The sequence below is a fragment of the Verruconis gallopava genome (genome assembly GCF_000836295.1).
Source record: "Verruconis gallopava strain CBS 43764 unplaced genomic scaffold supercont1.15, whole genome shotgun sequence".
Taxonomy (NCBI): domain Eukaryota; kingdom Fungi; phylum Ascomycota; class Dothideomycetes; order Venturiales; family Sympoventuriaceae; genus Verruconis; species Verruconis gallopava.
Genome location: NW_015622151.1, coordinates 578,914 through 601,085, shown reverse-complemented (window position 1 = coordinate 601,085; position 22,172 = coordinate 578,914). Strand labels below are relative to the sequence as shown.

At 48.2% G+C, this 22,172-nt stretch overlaps 7 protein-coding genes across 9 annotated transcripts; 5 read left to right on the top strand and 2 right to left on the bottom strand.

Moving 5' to 3' along the window:
- Positions 1–2,208: 2,208 nt before the first annotated feature.
- PV09_05181 (uncharacterized protein) lies at positions 2,209–3,624 on the top strand. Its single transcript, XM_016358656.1, has one exon. It carries the CDS (start codon positions 2,279–2,281, stop codon positions 3,464–3,466), a length of 1,188 nt encoding a protein of 395 aa, XP_016213757.1. The 5' UTR covers positions 2,209–2,278; the 3' UTR covers positions 3,467–3,624.
- PV09_05180 (uncharacterized protein) lies at positions 3,439–4,435 on the bottom strand. Its single transcript, XM_016358655.1, has 2 exons — positions 4,062–4,435; positions 3,439–3,996 (listed from the first exon to the last, which is right to left on the bottom strand). Exons 1-2 carry the CDS (start codon positions 4,231–4,233, stop codon positions 3,668–3,670), a joined length of 501 nt encoding a protein of 166 aa, XP_016213756.1. The 5' UTR covers positions 4,234–4,435; the 3' UTR covers positions 3,439–3,667.
- PV09_05179 (uncharacterized protein) lies at positions 4,395–5,641 on the top strand. Its single transcript, XM_016358654.1, has 3 exons — positions 4,395–4,694; positions 4,745–4,902; positions 4,956–5,641. Exons 1-3 carry the CDS (start codon positions 4,532–4,534, stop codon positions 5,217–5,219), a joined length of 585 nt encoding a protein of 194 aa, XP_016213755.1. The 5' UTR covers positions 4,395–4,531; the 3' UTR covers positions 5,220–5,641.
- Positions 5,642–6,417: 776 nt separating this feature from the next.
- On the top strand, positions 6,418–7,197 carry PV09_05178 (uncharacterized protein; the record flags this gene model as incomplete). The annotated part of the gene is made up of 3 exons (XM_016358653.1): positions 6,418–6,471; positions 6,543–6,938; positions 6,994–7,197. The coding sequence occupies 3 exons, from the start codon at positions 6,418–6,420 to the stop codon at positions 7,195–7,197; spliced, it is 654 nt and encodes a 217-aa protein (XP_016213754.1).
- Positions 7,198–7,235: 38 nt separating this feature from the next.
- PV09_05177 (uncharacterized protein) lies at positions 7,236–7,556 on the top strand (the record flags this gene model as incomplete). Its single annotated transcript, XM_016358652.1, has 1 exon — positions 7,236–7,556. One exon carries the CDS (start codon positions 7,236–7,238, stop codon positions 7,554–7,556), a length of 321 nt encoding a protein of 106 aa, XP_016213753.1.
- Positions 7,557–12,540: 4,984 nt separating this feature from the next.
- On the top strand, positions 12,541–15,962 carry PV09_05176 (uncharacterized protein). Its single transcript, XM_016358651.1, has 3 exons — positions 12,541–13,612; positions 13,679–13,884; positions 13,942–15,962. Exons 1-3 carry the CDS (start codon positions 13,278–13,280, stop codon positions 15,210–15,212), a joined length of 1,812 nt encoding a protein of 603 aa, XP_016213752.1. The 5' UTR covers positions 12,541–13,277; the 3' UTR covers positions 15,213–15,962.
- A 2,305-nt stretch (positions 15,963–18,267) lies between these two features.
- PV09_05175 lies at positions 18,268–21,761 on the bottom strand. Of its 3 annotated transcripts, none has more exons than XM_016358650.1 (4): positions 20,796–21,761; positions 20,085–20,720; positions 18,811–20,017; positions 18,268–18,755 (listed from the first exon to the last, which is right to left on the bottom strand). In XM_016358650.1, the coding sequence occupies exons 3-4, from the start codon at positions 18,958–18,960 to the stop codon at positions 18,420–18,422; spliced, it is 486 nt and encodes a 161-aa protein (XP_016213751.1). In that variant the 5' UTR covers positions 18,961–20,017; positions 20,085–20,720; positions 20,796–21,761; the 3' UTR covers positions 18,268–18,419. The 3 variants fall into 3 exon arrangements, with proteins under 3 accessions (XP_016213751.1, XP_016213750.1, XP_016213749.1); XM_016358649.1 differs by having other exon boundaries at positions 20,085–20,914; positions 20,980–21,761; XM_016358648.1 differs by having other exon boundaries at positions 20,085–21,761.
- Between the last annotated feature and the right edge of the window lie 411 nt (positions 21,762–22,172).

Sequence of the window (22,172 nt, the reverse complement as noted above, 5' to 3'; positions counted from 1 at the left end):
CTTTTAATTTTTCCTTAGGTATATAGTAATCTTTTCCAACTCTATTAAGTTAATATCTATTTATAACTTTACCTCTTCTCTAGTCTTATCTAAAGAAGCTTAAGATAAGTTAATACAGGAAATTCCTTTCAAGGCGCAGAAAGCGCATTTTACTAATTTTATTCTAGATATAAAGATATAATAGATACTATATTCAAAATAATTTTAATATATTATAATTACTATATCTCTATAGAGCTCAATCTTACTATATACTTATTTTACTTTATAGTAGAAGTATATTACTTATAAGATCCTACTAAAATCTTTTAAAGGAAGAATAGAATAAGATATCTTTAGATTTAAGGAATAGGCGAAACAATATTTAAATAAATTAATACTTAGGATAAGTTTACTAAGGAGGGGAATAATATTATAATATACTTATTAGTATAGTCAGAGTAATATAGGTTATTACCAAGTAATACTAAGTGGCAGTCTCAGTCTTAGTATATAAGACTTTCTATACCAGTCTCAGCCTTAGTAGATAAGACTATATATATAAGTCTTATTAGGAGCGATTAAGACTTAGTCATAAGGAATAGGAAATAGGTCTATATAAGGAGGGCTACGCTCAAGCCTACACTCACTATAATTCAACTATCTAATTTATCTAGTAGTTAGTTTAAATATATTCTTATACTCTTAAAGCTTAGATTACTTTAAGCTATAAATATAATAATCTTATTATATTCCTTCTATAACAAGCTCTTATTATACATTGTTCCTTTGCTCTAGGAAGCTACACCCTTCCGAAGTGGCTTACATTAGTGAAGCTAGTTGGTATCGGGAAAGTATTCCTAATACTAGTTTATCTAGTAGTTAGTTTAAATATTTTCTTATACTCTTGAAGCTTATACTATTCTAAGTCATAAATATAACTATCTTATTATATTCCTTCTATAATAAGCTCTAGTTATACATTGTTCCTCCGCTTTAGGAAGCTGAACCCTTCCGAAGTGGCTTACATTAGTGAAGCTAGTCGGTATTAGGAAAGTATTCCTAACACCTTAACCTTCTTCTTTAGTAGATCAGACTGTTGTTAACTTCCACTACTTCTCTTAAAGATAGTAGATATAAGATATTATTCCTTACTTTATCTAATAATTTAGTAATTTAACTTTTATTAGGAATATATTCCTAATACTGATTAGCTTTACTAATATAAGCTATTTTAGAAGGGTTTAGCTTCCTAGAGCAGAGGAACAATATATAACTAGGGCTTATTATGGAAGGAATATAATAAGGTAGTTATATTTATAACTTAGAATAATCTAAGCTTTAAGAGTATAAGAATATATTCAAACTAACTATTAGGTAAACTAGACAGTTAAATTATAATGAGTGTAGGTTTAGGCTCAGCCCTCCTTATATAGATCTATTCTCTATCCCTTATAACCAAGTCTTAATTGCTCCTGATAAGACTTATATATACAGTCTCATCTGCTAAGACTAAGACTGGTGCAGAAAGTCTCATATACTAAGACTAAGACTGCCGCTTGGCATCACTTAGGCAATGACCCATATTACTCTGACCATACTGACAAGTACGCCGTAACAATAATTAGACTGATTATAGACTATATTCTTAATTTATCCATTTTCTTTAGGTGAATCGCAATCCTTCACTTATATAAGTTAATCACCTTAATCATAAATGATCAACATGATCGCTTCTTCACGTGATTCCCATGTTACCCTGTAACAGTATATTCCCACTTAGTTCCTCACAAATCCCTTACATTAGGTGACACACTGCAAAAGCTAATAATCTTAATTTATCCAGAGTAATACGTCTATATGATAGTACTACTTAATTTCAATGATCCGGGTTCTCGCTGTTGTGATGTTTTTTAGGTCATAATATATTTTATAAGGCATGAAGAAAATGACCGCTCAATGGTGGTGACCGCTTGATGGTGGATTACGTTATGACTCCCTACCACGTGATACAGCCACACTCTAGGATAAACCATCATCCCCAGTACAGCAGACGTTTTAGATTAACAATAGAGTGCTATATCTGATATAAAGCTATAAATACTACCTAAGTTATAAAGGAGAATTTAGTAAGGCAGCTAAACATTATGGATACCTGACTTGCGTTACACGAATCAAAAATAATAAGTGCGTTGTAGAACCAGATTTAGCGGCTGGGGCAAGGGTCGCATGACACTAATCTTTTCAGAATGAGAACATCTAAACACTCCGTAAATGTCCCATATCCCAACGTGACATAATGCAGAGCTTACTGCAGCCGTTCTCCGTGTGCTCACAATGTTTTTCCAGAGCTATCCATCAAATCAAAACATCATTCTCCTTTCGCAATTTCTCCTCAGCACATCTAGGTTTAGCTACCACTCCCAATCCAGTGGCTGCCTTCGCCGAACTTCCACATCGAGGATTTGTTCTATTATCCGGGTACGATGCACCGAAATTCTTACAGGGACTTACCACAAATAATGTCGAGCCATCACGCGAGACACCTTGGTACTCTGGGTTTCTGAGCGCGCAAGGAAGAGTGCTCTGGGATGTTATTATATACCCCTACCGCAGTAGCAATGAATGCGGTAAGGTTTATCTTGTAGAAGTGGAAAGAGACGAGGTTGGAAGCTTTATAAAACATTTGAAGAGACATAAGCTGCGGAGTCAAGTCACAATTCGCGACGCAAGTGAAGAATGGCACGTATTTTCTGCATGGTCAAGTAATGGAATATCTCCAGTGGCAGAGATGCAACAAGGTTCTGGGGCAACTGAAGGAGCAATTGTCACTGTCGATCCAAGACTTCCCTCCCTTGGTCATCGCATCGTTCTCAATTCAGAGCTCAATCACCCAGCTGCAGCACTCCCGGAATTCTATGGCACTCTTCCCAAAACCTCCACAGAGTCATACACCATTAGAAGATACTTGCAGGGGGTCCCGGAGGGGCAACATGAAATAATTAAGGAGAGCGCTTTGCCGATGGAGAGCAACATGGATTATCTAAATGGAATAGACTTCCGCAAAGGTTGTTATGTCGGACAAGAGCTCACGATCCGCACGCAGCATACGGGCGTCATTCGTAAACGGATTCTGCCAATCCAGCTGTATGATGCCGACGCGCCATCCATGTTGTCTTACATGCCTTCGGGGCCAGAGGTCGAATCTGGTGCGGACATTAAAGCAGAAGGAGGAAAGAGACCAGTAGGCAAGCTTTTGACAAGTATTGGTAATATTGGACTTGCACTATGTAGACTGGAGAATATGACAGACCTGCGAGTCAGCGCGGAAGGCGGTTCGTTCAAACCTGGCATGGAATTTAACGTTGCTCTCAAGGCTGGAAATGGAAGGGTGAAAATCAAAGCTTTTGTACCCGAGTGGCTTAGAATACGGGAAAAAGAGAAAATGGATAGGCGTGCCAAAAGAGAAGAACCCATATTGGAATGAAGAGACAGGGTTGTAAAGATTATGCTCGGTTTATAACCTACTTGCTTGATCCGTTCTCTCGCCAAATTTAATGCGCATGTATAACAATCATGTACGGCAATATTTTCTGCTTACATAGCCAAATGCTTGAATTCCATAATGAGAAGTTTAGGTTTTGCAACTTGAGCTTTTGTGGCACGGTACCACGGCAGCTCGCTTCTGCTACCCTCCTAAATCCCCGTCATATCTAAAAACTCTCGTGTAGTATCTAATCAAGCTATTTGCGCCGGCAAGATCATGCTCTCTTAATAGAACGGCAACATCGATGTTTAGAGGAGAATTCGGCTCTGCACTTGTAAGGAGCTGATGTACGGCCGTCAGAGTTGACGATATCGTGTATGCAGGACTCCATGACGTCTTGAGAAGGTCGAGGCATATCTCTCCCGTCTTGAAATGAACATTTGGGTGGCAGATTGGTGTAGAAAATGTGATAGTAGGTGGCGAGAGCGGATAGTTCGACGGAATCAAAATGTGAAGAAGCCAGCGTCCACCTGAGTCATCTAAAGTTTAGCATACTCGAAAGATACACATAATGAAAGCTAAATAACTAATGTACCTTCATAGGCCGTCCCCTCTACGCCTTTCATTACAGCTGTCCACTCCATAAGCTCATTGTCGCTTGCTGGCCCAAGATATAATAATGCCTCGTTAGGATCTTTTTGATAATCTTTGAGCTCTTGAATTAGGCGCTTGCTTGTTGTACGCGTTTCTTTTGATCTTGAAGACATCGTTGATGTCTTTGCTCAGAATATGAAGACGGATTGTGAACGCTGGCGCGACTGATGTAGGTGAATGTTGCGTAGGAGGTTTGTAAGCTCGGCGCCCTACCATTGGTCCGAGGTATGTGTGTAAAGCGCCCTTTTTGGATAGCTTTCGATTATGTTTTTTTTTTCTATTCTTCTTTTTCTTTTCTTGCTTCACCAATAGAAGCGTAAGAGCAATTGTTGGTCATTTCAGTTTCTGCCTTATGAGCTTTGCGCGAGGTGAACTTCCACGCGGATTTCCCATACTGCAAAGTAATACCTGATGGGTGCATCGCTCCATCGAGCAGACGGCTCAGCAACCTACTCAGCCGATGGTTACACCGCTGTTGCCGCAGTCAATGGTCCGTTGGAAGTGCAAAGACGAGATGAGCTACCGGAAGAAGCTGCTATCGAGGTCAATATTAGACCAGCGATCGGCGTTGGAAGTTGGTGTTTAAACAGCAATTACATCTCAAGGATCTAACCAACTTTTCAGGCACGAGAGAACGACATCTGGAAAGCCTTATCCAGTCAACCTTAAAAAGCGTAGTGCTGACGAAGAACTTCCCGAGAACACTAATTCAGATTACGGTTCAAATGATCAATACTCCTGACCAGACATCGATGAGAATACCTGGACTTTCCTCGACCTCAGTACAAGCTTCTACCCATTCTTGGGTTTGAATTACTTTCTGACATTGACACAGTATCTTCCAGGACTCCCGGTTTTGCTACAAGCATCTCTTCTTGCCCTAATCTCAGGTGCTATACCACTGGAAACGACATATGCAGCCATAGCGAAGCGGCTATCAGCCTCATATCACGTGTTCGTTTTTAGCGGCGAAAATCAGCTGCTGCTTGCAGAGAGCGAGGGAGATTTTTCATTCAAAGACTGGCAGTGCATTTCGGAAGAGGCCAAACACGAATGTATCACCATGATACAGGCCATGAGGAGCAGTTTGGGCGAGTGAAGGGAATCGTGATTGGTATTAAAGTGCTCAGACCTATATAATGTATTAGTGTTTTTCAAACTGCAATTGGGTCAGTATTCCAGCGGCCCAATACAAGCAACACAGGGACTCTGAACTCCAAACGAGCTCAAGGCATCTTGACGTCCTCGAAGCTTCGCTTCCAGCCTTGTAACTTGCTGTATCAAGGCAAAACGGAGAGATAATGGAATGCGATCATACAGAAGAAGACCTTGATGAGGATATTTCAAACGGTCACTACGACTTAGAACACAGTCACCTCGTACTGGCTCAGGCATAACTCAACGAATTTAGCTAGAAGACAAGCCTATATCGGTGTGTATCCCGTTTCTAATTAAGTCAATCATGGCCTACCTAATTGGACAAATTATGAACAAAGCAATCGATACTGGCACTGACCTCATACAAGTACTGGAATCCCCAGTCTCTTTCCATCGAAGTCCCTCTTCGGCACGAGGCTTTCTTATCATGCAGTAGTCCAGATCGTGAAGTTGATTTATAATAAATAAATCACGTTTATGATATGGATAACCTTTCCTACTGCGCCTCGAGTATTTGATACTGCTTCTGTAGGCTAGGCGGAGCTTCTAAGTGTGCTTTTGCGCCAGACTTCTGAATTAGATGGACTTGGAGAAAGTTGGACAGGAAGTCATCCAACCATAATTTGCATCTCTAAATGTCATATTAAAATCATAGTAGACAACCTCGATATTGCTTGAAGTCTTAGTCGCTTTATATGAGTGCGAGCTTCGAGAAGACGGAATATTGCCGCAGGTCGCGATCACTGCGTAGACACGCTTATTAACATTGCATGGCTCTTCAAGTCTAAGACCGAAACAAGTACTCTGTCAAAAATGAACATCCTCTCTTTGGTTGCTCATGAGACAATCGATCAAGACCAAGTTCACTAACGCTGAAATATCGGCCTGACAAACCACAACTACGAGTCCGTGGATTTCCGGCTAATCGCACCCGTGTACCCCACCATGCCGTGCATCATTATGTTTGTTGCTAGTTAAATACCTTCAAACAGCCTAGCCATGGCTCCGGATGCTCTCGGAAACAGACACTCGGTCTGCCTTGAGGAACGACCTCGCAACAAGTTAAAAAAGTATCAACGTCTAAGCTCTGAACGACTACGAGACGAGAACGAGGAGCATCGACGTCAGCATCTTAAAAAATGGCAGGCCAAGACATTAAAGATTTGGCCAAGATTGACCCGGAGTTTGAGGCAGTATGTACATGTTCTATTTCTTTCCTCTCTTAACAGCTGTGTCATCGTCCCTGTGCTGAGTCCTGTCCAAGTTCTTGAAGACGCTGCCGGTAGTGCCTCAATTGCGAGGCGATATACCAACGCTGCGCAAGCAACTCTCCGAAGCAAAACGCAAGCAGCAGGCAGCTGCGGGCCTTGTAGAAACACCACTGGACATCAAAGAGGAGGATATCACAGTGACTGCTCGTGACGGTTATTTAATTCCAGTGCGAACATACAAGCCAAAGGATCCACCTGAAGGCGGATCTCCACTTATAGTTTTGTATCACGGTGGAGGTTTTTGTCTAGGTGACTTGCAGAATGAGGAGCTGAACTGCAGGAACTTCGTGAAAGACCTAGGTGCCGTATGCGTAAATGTTGACTACAGGCTGGCTCCCGAATACAAGTTCCCTACAGCGCTCAACGACTCATGGGATGTCCTACAGTGGGTACGGGCAGTTCCATGACAGCCTGTACTTGTCGGTGCTTAATGACACAATACAGGCGGCACGGAATGCGTCGAGTCTCGGAGCCGACACCTCTCAAGGCTTTATTCTCTTCGGAACTCAGCCGGAGCGAGCATATCCATTATTCTTAGCCATCTCGCTCGTGACTTTGCCTTATCACCACCTCTCACAGGTGTCGCCGCATCGATCCCACTCGTGTTCGACATTCGTAATCCTCCAGCTGAGTTTAGGCCCCACCTGATTGCGTACGACCAGAACGTGCACGCGCCAATTCTTGACATGGCCATAATGAATCAATTCTTGGATGAATATGCGTACGATCCGACGTCTAAGCTTTTCACTCCGTTTGCTGGTCCCGAGGAGGAATGGAACTTCAAGAACTTGCCACCCACAACATTCTGGATTTGTGGCATGGATCCGCTTAGAGATGATGGCATTGTTTACGAAAGAGTACTCAAGGAGAATGGTACGAAGACAAAGACGTACATGTATCCGGGCTTTCCACACAGTTTTTGGGGGTTTTCACCGACTCTCAATGCTTCAAAGAAAGCAGTACGTGATTTTGTTGACGGATTGATGTGGCTGCTAGAGCAACATTAGAAGAAAGCTCTCTGATTTTGATTTTGTCATGACTTTGTGATCTTAAACTCAGAGGCATTCTAAACAATCTGTCGACAGCATTCCACACGGAGTTTGAAAGGGCCGAAGTTGTTCATGAGATCTTTCTCACATTGACTCTCTCAACTATGTATACCCAATTACTGCCGACGATGCCGCCAGGGATTGCATTCTTCCTCCGAGTTAACTCATGGTTTCGTCGACGGCGACGCCTAATCCTGGAGTGACAGTAAATCAAGACCATCGATCTCATTTGCGGCAGCTTCTCCAAGGGTTTACCTGACGAGAGCATGGGCATCCTCATTTTTGAACATCAGCATGCCACGACCGTTCCTCTTGAAGAGCAGAATTTCATGTGTACCTGGAATCGTTCAGATATGATGATGATACAAAGACCATCGCGAGCGAAGGCACAAGCATTGTGTATTACTAATCGTGTCGTATTGTCGGAACGATATCGTCGAGCACTGATGTTTCTCAAGCTTTACAATAGGCATCACGCAACTCGATCCCAAATGCTGCAACAGAATGAATTGAAGCGGCCATGCAAGTTACTATACTAAACCAGAATTACAGAAAAAATTTTTTTTTTTTTCTTTCGTCGCAGTGATCTATTGTGCTGTACAAATTGGGTACTTCTCTGCTGTGGGCAGAGCCAAAAGGCCCCTGTCAACGTGTGAAGCATACTATGCGTATCTGCTTGAAAGACTGGCCTGGACAGCAGTAGTGATCGTAGACGGGTCTTCTACTTGATCGGAAAGCGGAACTTAAATGGTACAACTTAGAACAATAGCACAGTAGTAGTTACAGCAAAAGATCAAGGAGTCAGGAGCCGTTTCCACGGAGGTACATTTCGATACGCCACCTATACACAGGGCGACATCGATGACACGCCTATCTTGGTGGTTATTGAGAGAAGCTACCGGAAGGTGGATGCTGCAAGCTTTATTGGAGGGGTGGCTAAACGCGCAGGCAAATTTGCCGATCCGAGCATAGGAAGTTGATTAAAGTGAACCACTGGAAATGCAGTTTTGTGACCACACTGTTCGTTTGAGCGCTCTACGCTTTTCATTTTGGCCACTATTTGGACTCGCGTAAGGCTTATCGACGATTGAACAGTCTTTGGTGGTGGGAGATGCACGTCCTGTAGTTACCGGGGCGGGGCACTAAAGGTCATCTTACAATCGCTCAGTGAAAGTTTCGTGTTTTCGTCAGATTCTTCTTGCCGAGAAGGACTCAACGTGCCGATTATGAGAGAAACATAAGGAAATGATTGGAAACATCGCTGGTGATCATATCTTGTTTTCTTCAAGTCTAACTCCTAGACACAAGACTTCTTACCGTCCTGCTACCTTTAAAGATATGATCCGTATTGGCCCTCAAGCCGACATGCTTTCTCAGAAAATTGAGCTTGGGAAGACCTTGATCCAAACTATGAGACGTGGTCAATGCAGAGGGCATCTGTGATGAAAAGCTAGCCTTAACGTTGGAGGGGCGCCTCCACGATGCTGATGTATCATGGGAGTGCGAAAATGAAAGTTGACCCCGCTTGGAGAACAGGGACGATCGAACCCTCTTGCCTTTACCTGTGAAAACGAGGTGTTAATATAGCAGCCTTTAACCAGTAATCTTTATGTCAAACGAGTCCGATGGACAAGTCTTCACTGTAATTAGGACGATGGTCACGAAAATTAGGATTTCTGTGACTGTCGAACATGTCTGCCGATGGAGAATGATCCGCACATAGATGCCATTAGGGAGATGTTCGAATTTGCTGAGCGGTAGTCGGATCCTTTGACTGAAGTCGACTGCACGGTTGATTGTAATTCACATACCAAAGGAAGATCGAAGATTCGTACGAGGCTTTGTCGCAACGAAGATGAGCAAAAAGGATTGCGCCCCTAGACTGGTGACAATCCTTCCTACGCTCAAACAAGAGACGTGGTAAGGGTACTGGTAAGGACATACAGATGAATCAGGTTGGAAAAAAAATCATTTGCCGCGCGTTAACCAAGCGACAGAAGAGACATTGATGCGAACACGCCGTCACTCGCTGTAGAAATCCATTACATGGGAGCCAGTAGCGTGACACAGCTCGCTTGCGCGGTCGTTTCGGAGAGACACTCGTGGCACTTGTTTCGCAATGCGAAGTGGTCTTGAATCAACCGCGCCGATCGTCCACCAGAGGCAGTCCCGCAAGGTTCGCATTACGGTGAATGGCTCAACCATCCATCCTGGGAGGAGCAGATGTCAGATACGGATCGATAAGAGCGACGCAAAGCTGCATAGGCTTTTGGATCTACACGCAATCTTACTTGTATAAACCCCTGTCAGGCGGTTGGAAGGTTCCCCAGCCGTGAAGTTCGAGAAAGGTCGGTGGGTGATTTTTTTTTTTATTTTAGCCCGTAGTGCTATTGATCCACTCGTGCAGGCTATCGACAGCACGGAACTTCAGGCAGCTAGCCCTACACGCGATCCATGTTCTTTATCCCATCGGGAATAGTCGACGTGTTAGACAAAGGTAGACTTTTAAATGTACACTCAAGACGATCAAATATGAAAGGCGAGGAGGACCATGTGCCGTTCTCGAAGATCATAAGGAGCGACATGCCGCTCGCGTTGAGAAGAGAGATGTCAGATTAAAGAGAAAGACTCACCGCTGTGGATTTCTCCACGAAGGAACAGACAAGTACGTTTGTATATGTATGTGTGTGCTCTTGGGGTGGGTGAGGGGGAGGTGGCCGTCGAGGTCGGGGCTTCTTGGCGTTAAAGGGGTTGAGATGTACCACTTCGTGCGGTCTGAAAGATCAGCGGCCATCCGAGGCGTAGTGAGCCGAAAAGGGAGGACTTTTGACCCGCTTGACATTGCTTGTTTGCGGCCGTTGGGCGTCTTTGCGCGTGGGCAAGGCTCCACCGGCTCAAAGCGCACAACGAACGGGCTTGTGCTTAAGTGTGGCACCAACACAACGACAAGAAAACGTCCAGAATGCGGCACAGAGCAGGATCGGGTAAAGAAAGCGTAGGAGATTTCGGAGAGAATATTGTCGAACAGAGACCGATCGCAAGGACATGGACGGCTGTTCATGGAGAAAGGAGAGGTGATGGGGCGGTTCGATTGGGTGCATGGGCTGGGCGGCGCTGTCGGGGTTTCACGACGGGGGCCAGGGCGCACACGCTGAGCGAGAGGAGGTAAGAGCCGCTCCCGTGGGTGCGAAGTCGAGCAAGGATGCCGAATGGCGTCTTCAGCGGCGTTCGGACGAGCAGGCTCAAAGGGGAAGATTTCTAGAGCCGTGCAAGGCGATTGCCGGGCAGTGGACATATCGCATTGCGTTGGCGGTCGAATCATGAGGCTGATAGGATATGCGACAGGTGCAGGCGAGCTTTTCGGGACGCGCCGACGGACTTCTGAAAGGTGGGTGATGTGGAGGAGAAGAGCTCAAAGACTGTCGTAGGAACGCGGCGTCTGCAGGTACAGCAACGACAGGTTCTGGCCATGACATGAACGAGGCAATGGGAAGCGCACGACGAGGGGATGGGATCGGCACTGACGGGGGCGAACCGATCAGGAAACCCACGAACAGACGCCAGGACTGCTTGCAGCACATGTCGCCAAGGGGAGTCAGCAGACTGGATGTGATTCGACGAGCGGGCCTACAGGGAACGCCCGGTGTGTGCAGAGGGCCGTGTTACAGACAGACAGGCCAACAGGCAGGGTTGTGCACGCGACGGGGACCAGAGAACGGAGAATGCGAGGTCGGATACGGCGTCGAGAGGGAAGCGGACGGCGGGTTCGGGGAGGTGTGGGCAGAGTGGCGCTGGTCCGGGGACTGGAATGAGGGAGAGAGGAGCGGCGGCGGTGCAGGAAGCGAAGCTCGTACAGCGCGGTTCACGTCGTAGCAGAGGACAGGACGAGAGCGTGCGTCCAGTAGGGGCGAGGGGCGGGTGTGGGTGGCGGCAGTGGGGACACAGCAAGACCACGGCCGAAGCAGGCACAGCAGCCGCAACGGTGTGAGCCGCAGGTGAAGAAAAAACAAGGAGCCAGCCAACGAGGCGACGGGTCGGGCGAAACAACGGCCAGCACCACCAACCCGTTCGCGGCGCGACGGGGGGAGGGCGCCATTGATCGGTCGGGGGCGGTCAGCTGGTTCGAGCAAAAGCGCATGGGCAGGACGGGCCAGAGAGGCAGCGCGCAGACGTATTGTACACACCTGGAAAACGGCACGACTGCTGCTACACGTCGACGAACGACCACAGCTTCCGGCGGAAACGAGCGGCAGAGCGGGCGAGAGCAGTCGAGCCAGGCCCCGTCATTGGCGGCCTGCCTTGGGCCTGCCTTCACGCGTCGCAGATGCATCGGTGGCCAGCAGCGTCGTGAGGCGCCAGATCGCAAGTGCCGGTCCACGGGTGGACGTGTGGCCTGGCTCGTCGCGATGTTCTGACCGTCAGCGGCCGCTCAGCAGCAGCCGGCACCGTAGCGCGGCTGCGCTCGTGCATGGTCGTGGATTTGCACGCGTTCCGACGAGTGGGGGGCGTACCTGTGTGTGCTGGATGACGGACCAGCGCGACGGCGCGCTCGTCGGCTCGCTTATCGTGCTACGTGTGCGCGAAGGCCGTCGCACAGCAGCGACACGGCCACGAGCACGCCAGAGCCAGCGCGCGCGTTCCTGGCGGCCACCGGCGGGCTGCAGGTGCTGGCGGGCTAAGCCCGGTTGGGCGGCCTGCAGCGTGCCAAGGGCTTCAGGAGTCGCGCGCGCTGGCTGCACGGTCCTCGCTCTGAGACGGCGCTCGCCCCCCCCGCCTGCCTGGCTCAGGCTCGGGCTGCGGCTCGGGCGCTGCCTCTGGCTCTGCCTGTCTCTGCTGCGCGAGAGCTCTCTCCTGTGCCCTGCCCTGCCCTGCGACGCATGCCTCTGTCGCTGCTGCTCCTGCCCGCTGCTGCTGCCGCCGCTGCTCCTCCCTCCGCTCGCCGCCTTTTCCCTCCCCCATCCCCGTCGCCAGAAATCCGTCCCTCTCTTCCCTCCCTTCCTCTCCCTCTTCACTCTCCCTCTCTCCACCTGTCGACCTCGTTTCCTTTCGATCGCACAGTCTTTTTCTTTTTATTTAGACTCTCTCTACGCTCTCTTTTTGGGTTCTTTGCATTGCCACCTCCCGGCTCCTCCTGCAAAGCCCCCTCCCACATTCCTTTGAAGTATCCCCGTCGTCTCGACGTCCTTCTCCCGGTTAACCCGTCACTCCTTATCGGGTCCGACGCACTTTCATTTGGCTCAACGCCGTCCATTCCTTGCTTCGGCACCGCTTCGATTCAGTTACCGTATCGCTCTAGTCGATCGATAGCTACCAGCTAGCTAATTCCTTTCGCACAACCGTTCTCTCCCTACCGCCGCTGCCTCTACTTTCAAACCTTCACCGCGTTGGAAGGCCCTCTGTCGTCCGCTCTTTTGGATCGTCCACGCCCATTGCAACGCGCCAGCCTCTCCCGACGCTCGCTCGCCGCATCCTTCCGGCCTTACCCCCTTTTGCCCTCTTGTTCGTTTTGACTTTGATATTGACGACTTCTTTGACGACACCACGCTCGATCCTACATCCTCGTGCTGACCTCGGCGGGCCCAAAGACAGCCAGGCGCTACCTGAAACAAGCCCGCTGACCCTCCTCCAAGTCGCACCGAGCTCTCTTTCCTACCTAGACGACGGGTCTCCTTCGCAGTCATGCAGGAGCCCATCATGGAGGAGTCCGTCGAAACACCGACCAGCATGGGAACCCCAATCCCCCCTCCCGGCGGTGCCACCGCAACCACCACCTCCTCCACCACCACCACCACCACCACTACCGCCTCTGCCAACAATTCCCGACGACCGCCTCGCAAGAGCACCCTAACCCAGCAGCAAAAGAACCAGAAGCGCCAGCGAGCTACGCAGGATCAATTGCTGACTCTCGAAAGAGAGTTTAACAAGAACCCTACGCCCACTGCCCTGGTCAGGGAGAGAATTGCAGAGGAGATCAACATGACCGAGCGGTCCGTTCAGATTTGGTTTCAGAACAGGTGCGTTTCTCTCACCCATCCTCAAGTCAATGTCTGTTGCTCTTTCCTCTAATCACATGCTTGCAGGCGAGCCAAGATAAAGAACATCGCCAAGAAGAGCATTGAGAACGGGGAGGATTGCAACGAGATTCCAGAGTCCATGCGCCGCTATCTCGCGCTTCAGGCCATGGAATCTGGCAAACCCTTGGCGTCCGGCCTCCTCTCACGAGGCGGCACCTTCGCCTATGGTAGCGGCATGCTCCTCAACACCGACTCCAGCTCAAGCAAAGTCGGTGAGTAGAAAACCTTCCAGCGTCCACGTTGGGTTCGCCTAGCTGACTGATACGCAGTGATCCATCACTTCTCATGTCGTTCGCTCAGCATTGGCACGTGGAGAAGAATCGGCCAGAGTGCCATGGATCTTGTCATCTTTTACTCGCCCGAGAAGTGCTGTGTCACGTACTACATCAACAACGACTCGGCAGGCTACAAGATTGAGTACCCGTTTGCATACATCAAGAACATCACACTTGACAATGGGGACCCAGCAACCAACGCAGAGGGCGCTGCGCAAAGACCTGGAGGACTCGTCGTTGAGCTTACTCGCCCACCAAACTTCTTCATGGACTCGTCCGGATCTGGTGGGTTTTACCAGTGTGGAGATTTCACCGAGGATCAACAGGCCTCTCACTGCTTGGTACACCACCTGGGCGGACATCCGAAAATCCTCAGCGGACAGCTCGCGAAGCTTGTTGCTCTAGAGTCCTTCCAGAACCGGCATCACGTATTCGACCCCAACGCCTTGGCCGTGTCTGCCCCGGTCTCTCCGATCAACCACCGCCCGGCATCTCAGCCGAACCACCATGCTGCTCAGAATCCGATGGGCATGTTCCACGACACGCCTTTTGGCGTCGGAGTCGGCCTCAATGTGCCTCGCGGACACAAACGACAGAGAAGTCGTTCGGTCCCTGTCGCCATCGATTTCTCCATGCTCCGGCATCCTATGCCATCCTTTTTGGTTCCTGAGCCACCGGCTCAGCCATACGTGCCTCAGCATTCGGAAATTGTCGCACCCGTTCCACAGTATCATAATGGCCCGTCGCCTATGGGTCCTACCCTGAGCATTGACACTTCGGCTGGCTTCGGCATGAACTTCAATCAACAGTTCCACCCAATGTCTGCCACGACAGCGCCCTCTCCGTCAGACTTTGGCACACCGGGCTTTTTCACGTCTGGCCCCGCCCCGGAAAATATACCCGCGTCGAACATGGCCACCTCCTTCAACCCGCAATTCATGTCCCCAATGCCACCAGATGCCAACCTGCACGCGCAAGCTCCATCTCCTATGCACAGCATGGGCTCGGCAGACCCCGTGATCGCCAACCAATCGCCCCCTTTGAACTCCATGGGTCGAAGTGCTTCAGCGGATATCTATCACCTACCTCAGGACAGCGCCATACTGGATGACGGCATGTTCTTGGACATGTCATCCAAGCAGCCAATGACATTACCTTTCCGGAATTCAATGCACGATGATCAGCAGCAACCGGGCTTGGACATGAACCCCATGGTGGGCTACAGCACCGTCGATCCTTCGTCATTGGCTCCTCACCCAATGTAAATACGCTGCAGCGCTTTTCCTTGAACGCAGCTGTCTCTCGACAAAATGCCAGACCGTCAAATAGTCGCCATTTCCAGCACACCGTACACGAGAAAATAAAAACAAGGTTCGAAAGCTCGATACCAGGGACGCCCAATAGGCGGGCAAACCTGATAATATCTCTTCTCCATTTTTTTTGTCAAACATTCGCGAATCTCTTCATCTGATGCAAAACTGCTACGACTTATCTGATCTGAGAGGGGGGACGGTTCCTAAGGGCGCATAAAGGCGTTAATAATCTTTTGATTGCAAATGCTGAGCAGCAAGATGTTTACAGATCGTCACGGCCGGGTTTGGGACAAAGGGAAGAACAACAGCGCACGCAAGATCGAGCGATATTTGGATTTCCTCGAAGGTTTTGGTCGAGCGCGGCTGGAAGTCTGCGATCACAAAACATTTTGCGGCATGGAGGCTTCCTTGCGTGCAATTTTGGATTTGTTTGCGCATGGTGCTCTCTGGTGATGAAAGCTGAGGGCAACCACGCTTGAGCTAGAGTTGTATCTGATTTTTTTTGTCCTTTTTGGTTATCTAGTTTTCTTTAGCTTTTGTGTGTGTCTTCTGTGTGTGTCTGTGTGTGTGTGAGTGTAGTCAGCGACTCCCCCTATTTTCACCGTATTGGGCTGGGCATTTGTGCAGTTCTGGTTTTCCGAAATATATATATCTCGATACGACAGCACTGTTCAATATACATTATTTTCCTTTTTTTGCATAGTCCTCCTTCTGTTGCACCATTGTGGGTATACGTTGCCAAAAACTGGGGCAAATCGTGATGTGACAGCAAACGGGCCCGAACGTTGCACTACATTCGTCACGATGTTTTTCTCCCAATTGCGTCAGCTGTGCTTGGCTAGCTTATGCTCCGACTTCTCGTGTAACAGACCTCTCAGTGCACGCGAGTCGGAAGATGTGACAAAGGAAAATGACATGTCCCCTTGCCGTTCGAAAGCAAGGCACAACGTCATCGAGGGCGACCACTCGAAGTCTAGGGACGGTTTATACCTGATTTGAAGATAAGTTATATGTCGTGTGATCACAAAACCTTTCTGCCTGAGATCAAAACGAGTAGCACGTAGAATTTCTGTTCTCTCTCTCACGGCTGCTAGGCATATGTCACCCGAAAGGAAAAGCAGCGGTAACGTCATTCTCGAACGAAAGGCCTCAAATCTGACCAGCTCAACGACCGCATCGATTCAACTCTCATCTCGTGAAACCTTGTTGACTACTTTTGCCTCCTAGATTGAACAGACAGATACGGCATCATAATCAGCCCCATAAGTGGCCGAGCAGGGCCGGATACCGGGATGTTCTACAAGAACACGTTTGATATAAGCAGCACAACACACAAGACTCGTGATCTGTAGTGACCACATCTCGACACCTTAGGGAAAGCCGCAGCCCTTTCTAGTTGCCGCCAGCGTACGACCCACGTTTCGCGTCCACCTTCGTCTAAGCGAACGACACCAGGATTTCTCAGAGAGGTTTTGACTACGCGCTTGGATTGAGGCGGACCTGTTCTTTTCATCGCTGGTGAGATGAGGGAGGGTTGACCAATGTTCCCTTTATCGAGCTTGTTGAACCGCCACTTTTTCTTGCTCCGCATTGAGCCATTCCTTTTTGTGACTTTGGTAAGCGAGCATAACGTAGACGTGTGGTGCTGCACAGAGGCACCCTCCCGCTGGCACTGTTGCAAGCCGGAAGTGTTAAGATGAAGAGCAATGCCAACTCCTTTCTGGACGAGCCGATGTGCCACTAGTCAAAGCTCTTCCGATTTGTTCACTGTCCCAGGATTTTTCTTTCTCTACCTCATTTACTCAGTCAGACTAGTTGCGCGTTCTACATCTGTCTCGTCCTAGCTGTCCATGCGGTCGCCAACCACATCTTTTCTCACGGACGATAGTTTTACAGTCGATATTTCCCAAACATCTCCTCCGGCAATAGAGATCTGACAAGAACAATGTCCGACGTTTTGCTGGAAGATGGTTTCTAGAAGCCGTTCTTTTTGGGACGACTGACGGCTTGCATTTAGTGTAGAGTCACTAATGCTGGCGCCAATCATAAAATTCAACGTCGTATGTATCGGCTTCCTGTAAATAATAACGTCCAGCTACCAAGACCACTATGATATTTGCCAGACCTATCACACGCCGGTGATGTAGCGAAGCTTGAGCCTGAAGGATCAAGCATATATCCTGGATCACTCGATCGAACAGAGTTTAGTTGCGCACACGGCACCATCGGTCATTTTGCCATCCCGACTAGAAGTAGATTGGACCAGAGCGCGTGTGTAGACCAGGTTGCCTGGTCGTGAAAGCATATCAGAGCAAGTTGCACTTGCGTGTGTGTTCACGTACGTTGGCTGCGCAGACGTCCACTTCGTCGGAAGCGCAATGTGGCAACTTTCAAGCCAGGCAATCCCATTTCATACGTGACCAGCGACTGATCTCAAGCACAGAAGATGCAAAAGCAAACATTCTTTACGCAATTTCCCGAGGGCTTAGCCTTCGTGTCTGTAGACTCTGGGACTTCTCCTGACGTTTGCTTTCCGTGGAGTTTAGGGATCTTATCCTGGATGCAGAAATAGGAGTAGAGGAATCAAGATGTCGGGCAATTTTGCAATTGACCATGATACAGAAGGGAACTCGGTTGCTTAAGAGCTGACGCAACGTATTCAATCAGTGTTGCAAACCTTCACCTCGATAATCCATTGGCGACCTGAACGTTACCTTCTCCTTGGCCGCTGAACTCGACATACTTGAAATTGGCATGAACTTTCTGTTCCGAAGGCGGGAAATGGATTCGCATAATGACTGGAAAAAAAGAGAAAAACCGGCACGTTGGGAACCAAACAGACGTCCAGATGTTTGGTAACAGATACTTACGGTGACGGAAAGTTGTGTTTTGTTCCAGGAGATAAGTAGGAGTATGGTTCAACTGTATCACTCCAGGGGGGCGGGGTGTTAGAGTTGATATCAGGAGTACAGAATGGTACGAAATATTGCACCGCGATTTTTCAAACAGCACGTAGGCCTTTACTCTGGCAAGCCTGTAAATATTTTGGCTTTGTGGCAACCCGGACACATCCCTTGGGGCCAACCGAGTCTGTCTATATCTTCCTATCAAGCTAGGCTGCCGCAAATGCATCCTGTAATCTGCACCTCGCCTCGTGTCCTACCGGATGCCACCTGGATACGGCTCATCCGCGACCGGAAGACTCCAGTCATTACTTCTTCCTGCGTAGTAACCAATGGTCAGCTCTCGTAAGTCGTCCATACCACTGCCATCCGCCCTCTCGTCGATAGTGAGCACGTTGACACGTTGAAATTCAAACCATTGATCCCCGAAGTTAAACTTGCCCTCGATGAACGGTTTGATGCCGCACTTTGGGCAGAACCAATGGTGGACGTTGCCTTCTTTGAAATGGTACTCTGTCAATTCCTCGCGGCCTTTGGGCGGAGAAATGATCTTGAAGGTCCCATCCTCGGGCGCAATCAATGGAGCCCCGGTCTTGATAGGATTCAGCTCAGGGAAGTTGGCTTATCGATTCTGAATATGTCCATACCTTGTGGCAGATGGTGCAATTGCACTTCGAAATCTGCTTACCATTAAAGCTCTTTTTGGGACTTTGCAGATCAATGCGGGCTTCGTACGTGAAAAACCCGCAGTGACAAGAACCCTTGTAAAGCGGCCCTTCACCTTTGGCTTCTGTCATGTTGTAACTTTTTGATCGTACTGAGGTCGAAAGGCTGTGATGCGGGACGCTGGGGGGGCCAAACGTGCCATGGTTGAAGAGTATTAGAACTAAAGTTCGGAGACATTTAGCCTGCAAAGTGCTGCCTTGAGCTGGGATTTGTCGCGAAACCAGTACCCCTCACGATTTGCTCGCTCTGATTGCGCCGCTTGTCCAGTCTAGATAGCTTAGATATGCAACTAGACAAGGAAATGGCAGGACTGAAAATCCTACACGAGTAGGCAGCTTGTGGCGTCTTTCGAGCGCTTGCCAACGTTGTGCGAGGACCAATCTCCTTGACCTTTAGGACGCTGACCCTGATTTGAATATCAGCTGCTAAGACTGGCGCAGATGCATTTTGAAATCGTAAAACTTCAGCATTCGATGTCTTCTCCGTCAAGAATAGAAAATCACGTAGTATCAGTCAAACAGGGTTTTGTCAAATGGGTTTTACCTTGGCGTTCTCTGGGTGCAGCAAAGATGCTTTCTTTATATTGCTCAGTTTCTGCCACATTGATGGCATGGCACTGCGAAGGCTTGACTCTGCGCATCCTTTCATAGCTCATGCTCGTAAAACTTTAATTTCGGTGTCTCTCATTATTGAACAGCCTAATTATGTTCAAGGGACCTCAGCATTCCATTGTGAAACGGGACCTGAACAGCCATTGCTTGATGTCTGAGAATTAAGGATCTTTTAGCAGAGTCATCTCGTGTGTTGCGACCACCGGAGCAGGAAAATGACCTCCACGGTTTCGACCAATGGTATCATGTTTTGTCTTTGGAGTCGGCACTCGAAAGGCAGTGTCTATCTGAATTTACATACCTAACGGACCAACAACCCAAGGTGCGACCGGACTCTTGGTTTTCCCTGTCCGTTGGCCTCGGCTTGGCACTAGCGTCCAACTGCGTGTTTTGATCAAAGTTGCCCAGTGGTACAGCATCTGTCAGAGGAACTTGGATTATGACAACTATCCGACGTCGAGACCATATTGCAAACATAAAGTTTCATGTCTTTCCAACATCCTTCCGAGCTGGATAGCTAAGCCTTGTTAGACTTATTCTTCTACGCGCTGGAAGATGAGAGTGGACGAGCCAGTGTTTCATACCTACAAGTGTGCGGCGAGAAGGTGATCTTGGGTTCGAATAATGATGTTGTCAGCAGTCAGACCTTGGAGAACCGTCCTGTAATGTATTGCGCCTGATACGATAGAGCCGAGTTTGATCTTAACTCAACAATCATAACTTGGAACACCAACGTAGATGACCATGGTACTGTATCTAGGTGTATTACTCAGTCTTGATACTTGATCGATCTGTAGTAGTCCATATTCGTCGAAACAGGCCAACGAAGTGTCATTGGCTTTGAGTTTAGACAGTTTGTGCTGTGCGAACTAGACAGGGAAAACATCGAAGGCTCATAAAGCCTGACGTCTGCAGATTGAATCACACTGCATACTCCGTAGATCATGTCTTTACATCTTTGGTCAGTTTATCATTTGCCCAGCGTTGAGTAACACAGGAGTATCGGCACCATATGCTAAGCGTCACACCGTAAAAATCGAATCCTATGCTAAATACATGGGAAAGGGGGTTCTTGACAATGCCAGTATATGATGAATTTATCCACGTGATATTCAAACCGTATCACAGTCTTGGGTGGATAAGGACACATCGCGCTCGATCTTCCGGCGCAAAACAAAGTAGACAAATTTCTGGCCTTTCTTACCGTGGCAAAATATTTCCTGGCTCGAGAATTAGCTAAAATCAAGTCTACAACCTTTGGACTAATTTGGGCCATTTAAAAGCCCGCGACTTGCTTTCATTCGTAGCGTTGAAGTAATTTCCAAGATCCTATGCTTTCCTAGCATATTTCGCGTAAATATCCATGGCAGATGTATCATGAAAATTGCCGATCATTTTCAGGAATCTTGTAGGTCTAATTTTCAAGTGAGTCTTACTCACGACTGAACATGAAGCAGTCAAATGAAGAGAAGGACAGACGCTGAGCTGATGCCTAAGAAGAATCCACAACAGAATAATACGACCAGAGGCCCCAGCGAGTCGAGAGAAACTTTTAAGGACATGCGGGCTATAGACAAGGTGCGAAAGACTGAAATGTTGGTGGCGAGATCCCAACTAGGATTGCAATTGATCATTTTGGGCACAGGCATAGAGGAGCAAACTCGAAATTTTTGCCGTCCTCCTCTAGCATTCGACTCTTCTTTGCGGACAAGAGGATACACTGCGAATAGGTGTTAAGTGCGTGATTCTGTTTCATCAATTGAACTTCATATAACGTGACAATGAAAGCCACTCGGCTCCTATTCTTCTCTCGCAAACAGATGCAATACTTTTCAGTGCTGCCAGGGCTTTGACGCAGAGTAAAACAGGGTCGGTGATCGAGAGGCCTAGGATCGAGACGCGTGTTGTTCAGCAGGCGTAGTTGCGAAAGCCCGTTTCGACCCTACAAAGTCAAGACTCGAAGCGCTACGTCGTGAATGGAGAAAGCATCCGGAGCACCAAGCCTTAAGAAAATTTTCGACGGTTGATCTCTAGTACAAGCAGGAGTGACTCAAGGTCTAGGGTAGTGTGTGGAAAGTTTTAGGCTGACCCACAGAGATCGCGACCGCCACCGACCCAATCTAAGTAGAATATATAGCGACAGAGAAGGAAGATATATGGCGGACATCGCCGCTCAGCGCTTTGGATCATACCACGAGGCTGGGCCATGAAACGTGTGATAGAGTAACAGAAATCAGAAGCTGCCAGGAGCAGTGGATATGATTACTCGATGCGAAAAGAAGAAAGAAAAAAAAAAGAAGCCATGGCACTGTTAAATGTTGGACCAACGCAAATCAGGTACGGTGCGTCATGCTATATTCGGAACGATCCTACGATCCTACCGTTGAGTGCAGCAGAGGCTCCAGAATTTTCTAGATCGCGTAACGCTGGGTACGAGGCCGTCCTGTAGTCGCTAGGGGACTTGAGCGAGCTCCCCAACCCCTGGATGGAAATTTTGCACGCGGATGAAAAGTCGATCGCAAGCCGTGGCCACCGGAAAGAAGGTGTGCAAGACTCGAGGGCGAGGACTGGTGGTGCAAGGCGCGAAGGCTTAGTCACGGATTTCCAAGAGCAGCGCGAGATGGCCGAATTTGGCCCTAGCGGCCTCGGAGATGGAGGAAAAAAATTTGAGC